We start from the raw sequence: 12,305 nt of genomic DNA on the forward strand, positions 1-12,305 counted from the left end.
TTGCCAAGCTTTCAGCTCTCCCTTTCGCTTGAAATATTTATTCAGGACAAGGAAAAAAAACCACCCCCTCCCCATCTTTTGTCCACGAAACTGGCGTATCGACGAATTTAATACGCGTCATCGAGGCGAGGATGAACCCCGGGGAAGGATATTCGCGCCACGCGACCCTGTTTATTCTTCCCAGCTAATCCATCCCCGTCGTTTCCCTCCGCCCCTCGCTTTTTTTTCCCCCGGCAACCAGCCTCGAAAAGACGGCTCTGTTTGCCCCGACAATTTATTCCGGCTCGCGTCTCTCTTAATACGCCACTGACGCGATATTTCGCTGGTAACAACGATGGATATCTCGTCACTGCTTTCCAATTCGACGGGGTGCATTAAAGATCGAGGGGGGTGGATTAATTGGGAGATCTCGCGCTACTAAATCCCTGCTTGTATACTTGCAGCATCGATTCGTTCTTGTTTGAATGCTGATCAGGGTACCGACAGGGTGGAATAGGCGAATGATGTAAATAAGATTTATGGTATATGTATTTTTAAGGGTAGTGTATTTAGGTAACCTGGTTGGAAAAATTGAAATGATTTATTCAAATGATAGTGTCTGTTGGGATTATTAATGATTTATTATTTGTTTTTTTAATTGTATTTTGTTAGTGATTAGTTGGGTAGATTTATTTGGTAACAGGGGTGACTGATTATATTAATTGAGAAATATCGTGCTAAGGGATTGTGTATTTCAAGATTGGTTCTTCAAGTATTCAAGATGACTGTTACATTAAGTATGCTCTCGAGATTAGTTCATTAGGGAATCTATTTAGATAAATTGAAAGTATACTTATGAGGGGAGGTTTCGTCAGGCTGAATACATCTACACCTCATTTTGGGGGTAGACGACTAATTGTTCAACAGACATTAATAGTTAAAATTAATTATCTCCTTACATTCTGAAGTATAACACACTCGAGCATACATCTGCAAATCCGAAGATCCTCGGTTCAAATCTCGGGTTCCCTAAAATTTTTTTTTTATTTAAAAACTCATTTTCATTAAATTAATTTATTAATTATATTGCACTTATTATAAAATTTAAATTATTATTATTATCCATTACGTAATGTTGATATTTTTTAAATAATTAGACATCTGCCCCCAAAATGAGGCACAGGCGTAATCAGCTTGATGAGTTCCATTAATTGTTTATTAATTATTTCTTAATACTTGGGGAATTTCAGTGAAATTGATGAAATATAAATATTTTTCAACTAGCAAATAGAAATAAGAATTCCAAGTCTCAATTAAATCGTACACTATTCTATAATTCATTCTATAAATTAATTAGTAGCAGAATATCCACTGCATCTTCATACACCTACCTAATTTTTATTTAAAACATAATAAATAAAATCAACAACGATTAAAAATGAATCACTTCCTATAAACCATCTAACTTACACGTCGATATATGATTTCAGCAATGGTTTCGGAAGCATCACTTCCAAGCATGGTTATTCTGATTCACGAATGGGAAAGGGGATGAAAATCCCGTTGAAAATCGGTTTCGGACGACGAATCCAGCAGCCATTGGAGGAGCAGGGAACATTTGACAAAGGGACAAAGTGTGTTCCACGTGTGTTCGACGACGCCAAAGTGAATGTCAAGGAAATGGACGGCGACCAGGCAGAAAACGCAAAATAAAAGGAAAGAAACGTTGAGCGCCCTAATATCGGCCCTGTAAGAGGGAGCCCGAGCAAAAGAGCTCGGAAAAGAAGAAAAAAAATGAGAATGCTAATACCTGGCCCCTCTATCGTGGCGTGGAAAGGTATTCAAAGGAACTTTTATGGATTTCTCGTCGTTGATTTTCCTTTTCCTGGTTCATTTTCCAGTTAAACCTACCCTCGTCCTCGTTCCAATATTAGGTCCTTCATGTAATTATGGATGCTTTAATATAGACGGCTTATCGAACAGCTCAGACTTGACATTCTCATGGTATTATCATTCTGTGATTTTTAGAAGAATAATTTTTTTTCTGATATCATTTTAATAAAACTTCACCCTTCAATAAATATTTATAAAAATGTAATTTTTATTTGAATTTTTTGTAATTTCCAGAGGTTCATTTTATATAAATAAAAATCCCAGAATTTTTCTGAAACTTTTCCCATTTCTCTATTTAGAAACAACATTTCCACCATACTCTGGAATATCCTCCAATCTCTCTGACAATCACTTTTCCATCCTATTCAGAGTAAAGAGGACATTTCACATGAATGATGTTATTGTCTCAGCCGCCACAATACACGATGGTTCTTGCAGTCCAGGAGAGAACAACGTTTGACAGCAATTGTGTTACATAAATGGAGCAAATGATAAGCCGACGGGTAAAAACACTGGTCGTTTGAATCGGGACGAGAAAAAGAGACAAGGTATGTATTCCCAAGACCATAAATTGCTGTGCAATCCTTCCAGAGATTCATCATGGACTCGGCATTGATGGTATTGGAAAAAAAATGGTACAACGAATGCTCGTAGATGTAAAAGGATAAAACTGACGAATGGATTTCATACAAATAAATCACATTCAGAGAATAAAATTGTATTAACTATCCAATTTTCAATATTGTATAATTATTGCTCCAATAAATTTTTAAGATTGAAAAGTATTTGTTATTATTAAAAATTTTGTTTCATCTATTTGCATCCCATATTCAACCTAAAGTTAGATTTATAATTTTTAAACAAAAGAAAAAGAAAATTATATGACATACAAAATTAAATTAAAATTGTGGCTCTCGTTCTGGTCCGCTGTCAGAGCCAATTTATTTTTTATTTCAAAAAGCAGCAATGATTTCACTTTTAAACGATAATATTTTTAAACTAGATAAAGAAAATAATATCAAATACATAATTGAATTAAGATTGTGGCTCTCTCCATGGTCCGCCGTCAGAGCCAATTTATTTTTTATTTCAAAAAGCAGCAATGTTCACTTTTAAACAATAAAACGATACACTCTTTATCTCTGTTAAGAAAATTACCTTTGTGCCTCTAACAGTTTCAAAATAACAAGGCTTTTGCATCTAAAATTTGAAAAGTGTGACTTAATACACTGTGGCACTGGGGTCCAGATACATATTTGATTTTCAGCGAAGAATAAAATAGAACGAGATGCTCGACACGTGAGAAACAAGGCATCAGGAGTAACTGTAAGCCCCTCATATGTCGGCACATTCACAGAGGTTCATCCCTAGCTGCTTATTTCGTCCTTCGACAGCAGTGCTGTCCACCCACCCTCAAGGACGAGGAGGCTAGAAATGGGGAGAAGCACGCGACACTCGAAGGGGTGCTCGAGTGCACCCTTCACGAGAAATTCGGGCACAGGAACCCCCCGTGGTGAAAGGTTCGAGCAGCCTGCATCTATCGGGGATACAAGTGTCCCAACATACGTGCCATGTGAATTGACTTCGCTTTCTCGACGTATGCTCGAATCGAGTCAGCCTGTAACTTAATTTCCCGTCTTAACGAGCTCTGTTCTTCGTTAATGAATCGCGTTCGCTGTTGGACACTCTGTCAATTAACGTCTTTATTTCCCTACTCGCTTTATGCGGACGTCGAGTTTTCACATCCCTTTGTAAATAAGGGAAAGAAGACGACGTTTAATCGTTGAAAAATTTTAAAATAAAATCTAATTAAAAATCAACAAAGTTGCAAATTCGGAAATCTGTGATTAGCCAAAGATATGTAATATTTAAATATAATATTTTATATTTAGATAAGACTCCATAAATTAAATGTGTTTTATATTTCTATATAAATTTTGTCACAAGTCATCATTGAAAAATTTTAGAATAAAATTGGATTCAAATATTTTTTTTAATATTTAGATAAGATAATATTCCATAAATTTAATATGTTCTATATTTCTACATTTATTTCGTCACAAGTCATACGTTTATAAATGGACGAATAATAGGACCATTCATTGGACACAAAGTGTTAATTTCATTTCTTAATGTCCATCGTTCGAGGCAGTAAATTCATTGTACTGGGTGTCGAATGAATTTAAGGATCGTCTCATCGCGCTCGTACAGTGGCAATCTAAAAGTCGTAATTCACGTGACCATTTGACCGTGTCACCGGAAATCGTGTGGGCAAACTATGAAACGGTTGCATTCGAGTATGGTGCATAACGATCGAGAGAAAAGTGTCTGATTGAACCGGTCCCCCGTGCGATGCAATTCACCGAATCAAAGTATCAATCAACGCGTGAAATTCGTCGAGTAGTGTTATTACCTTATCATGGCTTAGAAATTATACTATGTCTGAGTATTCGTTAGTTATTTATTTTTTAAGAATACCACTTTTGAACCTTTTATTATTATATTGTTTTATTAGTTAATTTGCGAATTGTGAATTTTTGAATTTGTGTACTTGCAACTTTGTGAATTTGTGATTATGTGATTTTGTAATTTTAGGACTTTGCATATTTGTAACTTTCCAAACGTGGAATTTTGTTACTTTGAGAATTTGCAACTCTGCAAATGTGAGAATCTGGGAATTGGCGGTTTTGCAACTTTGTTGTTTTTGAATGCCTCAAGAATTTCTGGTCTCGCGACATTACCTACTTTTCGAAAATTGCGAGTTATGGGATTAGCAACTTTGTTGACCCCGAAGAAATTGCAATTTTATTGGCTATCGGCGAGTAGCGAATCTCCGGATTTTCAACTTTGCTGGTTTCTAACGCGCCGCGTGATTCTGGATTTGCAACTTTGTTAACTTTTAGCGCCCCGCGAACCCCGGGACTTGCGACTTTGTCGTTTTTATATGCCTCGCGGATTTTTGGTCTCGCAACATTGCCTAATTTTGGCAAACTGCGAATTATTGGATTAGCAACTTTGTCGACCTTCGGCAAATTGCAATTTTGTTGGCTATCGGCAAGTAGCGAAAACTCTGGATTTCCAGAGATTGTTGGTTTTTGGCGAATCGCGTAATTCCGGATTCGCAACTTTGCCGGCTTTTAGCGCGCCGCAAATCCCCATGTTTGCAACTTTGTTGTTTTGAACGAATCGCGGATTTCTGAATTTTAGACTTTGTTGTTCACAGCGAACCTCCAATTTCTGAATTTGCAACTATGTGGCTTTGGTAAACACGCGAACCTGTAGCTTTGCAACTTTGTACCTTCGCAAATGTGTAACTTTCTGACTTTACGAATTTGTAATTTAGTTAATTACTGAGTTTCTTCTTACATCAATTTAATTTGCTATTTCTGCAGTGAACTCTAAGACGTGTAATATTTATTTGATGAACTTTGTGCAAATTAATTTTGCCACACCTCTGCTTTTTATTAGCAAAAGAAGAACCTTAATACCGTCTGAACATTGAGATACGTATCAGATTATTGCCGATTGATGACTGACGTTATTGAACATTGATGAAACTCTTAACGAGATTTCAAAGGGGTATCTTCTAATTTACGACGAACACTTTACGACTTGTACGAATTAGAGATCAGAGATTTATGGGTGGCTGCAACTCATGGGATTACGATCCTCTTCGGGGGCAATCAGGGTGCAATAACCATGACGACTGGTTAAGCGAGATCATTTTATTGTCAATGACTCCACGAAATATAACACTCGAAAGCAATACTAAAAATAACATCCTTTTAAATAAAGAAAAAGAGAAGAATCACTATTAATTTGAAAAATTCATTTAACCCTTGAATAGGGGAGCCTGGGTCAATCGTGACCCAAAGTTAAATTTTTAAACAATGGAGTTTCAAATAATTCTTAGAGGAACAGTGTAAAATTTAGAAATGAAAATAATATAAAACACAAAATTGAATTAAAATTTGATCTCTCTCCAAGAGTTATTTTAATTAATTTACACTATCATTTAAAGGGAACTCCCTTACTTCCTTTACAAAATATTTAAAAGAAGTAGAAAAGAATGTGTCTTATAAAAATGAATTCCACCTTCGTCGAGAAGGTCTCGAACCACCCTCCAGAGATCTTCCCTATCTCGTCCATCCGCTTTCTTCTCGAGAAGACAAAAATTACCCGTTATCCGACCAATTCCCCGAAGTCCGATAATTAACATCGTTTGTTCTCCGCACGGCGGGACTCGCGTCTCGATCAGACCTCTCTACAAAAGCTAATTAACGACACGGGGCACCATAGCAATCTCTGTCCAAGACACACGTGTCACTCTTTGGAAAGACCGAGTCATCGAGCTAACGACCAAGACGTATCCCCAAAGAAACGTTCGACAATTCGTTTCCTCGTGTTCGAACGAGAGAAAGGTTCGTTAGAAATAAAGTTAATTATCAAATTTAAGCATCGACAGGGACCGGTAGGAGGGAAGGTGTTAAATGATCGGAGACGACGTCGGACGTCGTTGTTGCATGATGTCTCGCAATTTTCTTCCCTGCTTTTCGCACGAGGAACGAGCGTCTTTATTAGAGGTTCCTCCCCCTCCCCGTGCGTTAAACGTGGCTCGTTAAAGGCCCGTTTTCGTGCTGACATCAGATACGCCTCCGACGTTTCCAGCCACACGCTCGTGACTTTGAAGCCAGAACAGAGATTAAGTTTTATTGTTCCGGGCATTTGTAGATTCGCGTTCTCGCGACGGTATCTGATGCTGCTCGCTTCCGCGAACGTGACCCCTCGAGTACCCTTTCCGCTCTGTTCTTATTGGGATCTCGTTATATTGTCATTTTCCCCGAGTTTGCTTACCGGGGGAAAAAGGGGCCCTTCGTCCTTACAACTAGACTGCGGAAGTTTATGCAGTTATGTGCACTGAATGTGCAGAATATGTGCACGATGTATGCAAAGTATGTGCAGGATGGAATTGACGAGTAAGCATTTGAGTAGGAAATAGAAAATTTGGATAATTGTGTTTATATGTGTAATAGATGAATTGTTATAGAAATAATTATGATTGAAATAATATAAAATTATTATAAAACTAATATGAAAATGCAACATAAATATCAAAACTTTTAAACGACTTTGCAATTATATTATTAAACTGTATTAAACATTTTATCTATTGAACTATTGAATTATTATATTATGTATTACTGTATATTCAGATTTAACGTATAATTAAAACCACAGTTATTTAAATAAATTGTAAACTTACAATGATTAAATTGAGCAAGTTCTAACTATTACTGAAGCTAATTAGGGAATAAATTCTGTATATGAAAGAAATATAAAGATATGCAAAATATATGCAATATGTAAATTTAAAAATCTTCTAATTATGAAACATATTTCTACAAAATCCTATTTGTTTCATTCATTTCTTTAAAATATACATTTTCATAAACTTCCACAGTCTACTTATAACTTAAATGGTTAGTTTGTATAATTGAAAATTTTAAATGTGATCCTCTAATTTATTCCGAATTTAATAAAATGTCAATTTCGATTGTATCTATGGATTTCTAAAAATAATAATTAATGCAACAAAATTATGATTGATTAATTAGCAGAAGAACAAATGATCTCAGATAAATGAAGAAATAAAATTGAACACGAAATATCGCGAATCATATTGATTGACATCGAACAATAGGAAACAATAGGAAATAAAGAAAGAGAATGAAAGTAGTACGCGGTTGTTCGATCTTCGAACTTTCGTTCACCTTAAAGGATTACGAGCTCGGTGCAGTCCTTTTCAGGATACGTTCCCGAGAAGAGGACTCGAGTGCGGTATCAAAGTGAGCTCCAGAATACAATGGTTGACACTATGAACCTCCGACGGTTTGATTTTATTGCGATCCCAGCTCGTTTCATCGTGTTTTTCCTCTCTTGTTGCCTATCCACAGGTAGCGATATTGTCTGCGGATCCTTGCTCGAGTTTCCTCCTCGAATCCTTTTCATGAAATAACTTCCGCTCAAGGAATACTGATTTCGAAACTATTTTCTGATATTCTCCAAAAAAATAATATCTGGAAGTAACTCATAGTTTAATTCATAAAATCAATTTTCGAATGACGGACCACGGAGAGAGCCACAATTTTAATTTAATTTCATTTTTATTCCTAAATCCTACACCGTTCTTTTAAAAATTATTCTTCCAACTCTTCTTTCTTTTCATTTAAATGAAAATTAAGAAAATTATTTAACAAAAGCCATTAAATTGAAGGACTTTGAACGTAGATCCGAGGAACGGCTGGATGATTTCGAAGAAAGCGAATCAATGCCGTATCCTAGACTGATGTTACGATGATGAAGTAGACGTTTCAGGACGCATTAAAAACCGCAGGCTTGATGCGAGACACGCAACTGCAGAGACATTCATAAGAGAGCACTTCCTTTGAAAGCAGACGCATCTTTGATGGTCGCACCGCTGGTAGCGAGGATTGTTCCTCGACCGGAAGAGGAAAACGCGGCCTAGACTGTCGGGAATGTCTTGAGAGAATTGCGGGCGAAAGTATTAAACGGATAGCCGGTGTTATACCGTCAGTGGAATTAATATTTCTACCGTGTTTAATAGCGCCGACGAACGTCGAAGTATCGTATAAAATGAAAGTGCAGCAAAAGTAATGAAAAAAAGAAAAAAAAAATGTCTCCTTAGTTGATTTTTCAACAATTGAAAAATTTCAAGTGTACCTACAGGATGAGTCAGATAAATTATGGCAGCTATCGATCTACTAGTTTTTCTTTTTTCTAAATTAAATGGTACGAATGGTAAATTTTTTTAAATGGCAACTGTGGGGCAGAATAAACTGACGTTTTTTTTTCAAATAGATTGCTATAATCTTTTCTTATTTAAACAGTTTCTATTAAATTAAATTTTATTTTATTTTTCATGGTTGACACTAGAACAACCAAAACTTGATTTCAAGTTTCCCATTTTAATTTATAAATTTTATCAAGGTACTTTTGTTGGAATTTATGTTGGCTATTGTCCGACCTTATGGTGGCCACTTTAGAAACACTTTTTACATAATTAGACATTTTGTATCACTTAATTAAAAAAAATAATTAGGTCAATAGCTGCTATAATTTGTAACACTCTATCTCACTGGCCTTGTATAAAATAATGAATTTGTTTGTGAATTTTTCGACATTAAATCCGACAATAAGAAGAAATAAGAATAATAATAATGAAAGAAATATGAATTACAGAGTGTAGCGGAAAGATCTGAAAAGGGTAGCGAAGATGGAAGAGGAAACGGGACAAGTGGCTGTGGCTGGTGGAAATTAATAACAAAGTAGAAAGTTACCGGTTTGTCGTCTGGAAACAAAAGACCCCCGCGGCTTTCCAGGTGGCCTTCGTGGCCCGTTCCTCCATTTACGTCGCTTGCATCTTGGAGTGCTTATCAGAAAACTTTCCGAGGGACGAGCACGACGTAGCCGTGTGTAAGGTCCCCGAGGAGTGAAAAAATCGGCACAACCGCATTTGTTCCGTCGGCTTTCTATCTAGGATCAGCATGTAGCGAACGTGTGGCCGGTTTCTTCCGGCCGTGTACGAAGGGAGAAAACAATGGCCACGTTAAAGGCAATATTAGTTTTTGCCCCGGTTGCCCTCGCCAACGGAATGCATATAAGCGGATGAGAAATATTCTCAGCACGTTGGATTATTGACGGATAACTTTCTAAATTCTTAATCCAACAAATTATTCGTCTTGATAATACCATTATTGATATTAAAATATTAGAATATTTATTTTAATTAATAGGGAAGAATAGGGTTATTGTGATCATATATGGAAAATTATTAATATCTTCCTTTTAAATTCATTTTTTTGATCATTAATTTGTTGATTGTAAATAAAATTATACGAGAGATTCTTATTTGTTTATTATATTAGGTCTTTTTTATCGAACCTTGAGTTTCAAATTGATATAAGGGAGGATATGGCAAATTATTAATATCTTTGTTTTAAATTGATTTCTTTTCAAAACTTTTAATTATGAGTAAATTAGAAGATTTTAATTTTAAATAAAATTATCAAAAAGATACATAAAGGGCAGTGGAGGATTTTGAAAATGAAAACTATGAAATACAAAAGTGAATTAAAATTGTGGCTCTCTCCATGGTCCGCCGTCTTGGGAGTCCAAAGGGTTAATAAAATCAACTACTTGTATCATTTCAGTATTAATTTTAAAGTTATTTATGAAACTTAATAATTAAAAACCCACCCTTTAACGCTGTACAACGAGAAACTCAAATTATTAAATAAAATTCATTTTTTAAAAGAACCTTTTGAAATTATTTGCTTTCTATAATAAAAATTTTCTCTGGAATAAAAATAATTTCTGACCATCGTTCACTACGATGATCCCTGTTTTCCCCTAACATTAACAAATTTCAGAATTCTTAAAAGAAACCTCATCGTACCGAATCTCGAATATTAAAGGAAACAACAGCTGAGAAAAGTAAGGGTTAGTGTTAATAAAATTCGAACGACGAACCTTCAGAATCGTTTTTGGGGGGACATTTTACGTCCGGGCCATTTTCCTCGGTGCACGAGACACAAAGATGCTCGGTGTTTCACTTCCACGCACAACAAAGAAACCTGTAACGCCGCAAAAAGCCCATTAAGGTGTCGTTTCTATTCCATTCGAGCGGATCAATGCGACGAGGAAGTCCATGGGCCGGATAAAAGGAGGCTGTGCAGTAAAAACTAATATCCAACCCTTTACAGCTCTATAGCTATGTTTGGCCGGCCGTGAGAAACGTAATTGCATCAAGCAAATTGGAGAATGAAGAAAGCGGTTGAAAGTATCTCGTTATTAAACCTTGGAATGTTTTCTCAGACTGAGTTTTATCTTAAGGGTGAGCACTGATGAATGTTAATGGGGAAGGTAATGAAGTTCACGCTGCTACGGTGGTGCTGAATTATTCTTTATACGTGCTGTTTCATTTAAAATGAATATTAATTTGAGAAAATCAGAAATTAGGAATTAGTAATTGAAAATTAGGAGAAATGAGAAATTATAAAATTAGAAATAAGAAATTAGAAATTAGAAAGTGGAAATTAGAAATTATAAAATTAGAAATAAGAAATTAAAAATTAGAAAGTGGAAATTAGAAATTAGAAAGTGGAAATTAGAAATTACAAAATCAGAAATTATAAATTACAAAATTATAAATTAAAAATTGAAAATTAGGAATGGGAAATTACAAAATTACAAAATTAGAAATTAGAAATCAGAAATCAGAAATAAAACATTAGAAATTAGAAATCCGAAATCAGAAATAAAAAATTAGAAATTTGCAATTTGAAGAAATTTGAAGTTTAAAATTTTTGAAACCTTCCTAGACTAATTTATTTGATTTTTTAAAACCTTATAGTTTCTTGTCGAGTTTCCATTTAAAACTTCTACTGAATTTTTGTTTGATATTGTTTCTAACACAGCAAGTTTAATTTCGAATTATAATAACGTAGTTCTGGCTATCTAGATCTCATTTGAAGTTCATAAACTTGAAACGAGATTTCCACTTTGATTCAAATTTTGTACACGATAAGAGAATACTATGTATGATAATGCACATTGCCGAAAATTTCGCAGAAAATTGGTACTTTAAGTTTTGTGTCTTGCATACATAATACCAGAGGAAATGTATATCAAGTGCATATATCGTATCATAAATTTTGAAAATTAATTCAAGCATAGCGCAATTCAAATATAATTTGCAGGTTACTTGTTTCACAACATCAATTCAATTATTTCAATCTGCAGTTGGCTTTAATTAAAGAACTTTAATATCATTTACAAAATTAATAGTGTTAAGAACTTTAATACAGTTTGGAGTTAACAAAATTTCACGAAATATCAAACTCTTTAATGAGCTTCAATTCATGGAAATTTTATCAACTTTAAATTACAACATCAGAGTTTTACAGAATATCAGAAATATGAAATTTTATTGCATAAATCACGAAAATCTAATAATGTCATATGTTCACATTTGTCATATACTTGTCATATATTCCACATTTTATTACTCAACTTTGCAGTTGAATTCTATTAGATGCAAACCCTTAATGAAATTCTCAAATGTATAATTTTTGTAATGAAAGGATTTCATGTATTAAAAAAATAATTTTTAAAGGGACAGTGTACGATTTAGAAAATTAAAATAATATGAATACAAAATTAAATTTGAAATGTGACTCTCTACATGGTTCGTTGTTTTGGGGCTCTCTCCATGGTCCGCCGTCCACGAGTTAAAAATTTATAATTAAAAATTATATTGTATTTCTTACTTTTTTGAAGAAGAGGGTCAACAACTGTATACGTTACCCCACATTTCTACCAAATTTCACAAAATTATTTAAAGTAAACTTCTG

General features: G+C 34.7%; 1 protein-coding gene across 2 annotated transcripts in view; it reads right to left on the minus strand.

The window, feature by feature from the left end:
* LOC114877101 (tyrosine-protein kinase transmembrane receptor Ror) overlaps positions 1 to 12,305 on the minus strand; it is a 226,489-nt gene that overhangs the window by 80,247 nt on the left and 133,937 nt on the right. Inside the window, exon 1 of one of the 2 annotated variants that reach the window (XM_029189254.2) lies at positions 939 to 995. The exons of the other annotated variant lie outside the window; for it this stretch is intronic. Coding sequence (XP_029045087.1) covers positions 939 to 969 — 31 coding nt within the window. The 5' untranslated portion in view covers positions 970 to 995. Of the gene's footprint in view, positions 1 to 938; positions 996 to 12,305 lie in introns of those variants that run through there. 2 annotated transcript variants of the gene reach the window in all.

This window comes from Osmia bicornis, chromosome 8 (assembly GCF_907164935.1).
Source record: "Osmia bicornis bicornis chromosome 8, iOsmBic2.1, whole genome shotgun sequence".
Classification (NCBI taxonomy): Eukaryota; Metazoa; Arthropoda; class Insecta; order Hymenoptera; family Megachilidae; genus Osmia; species Osmia bicornis.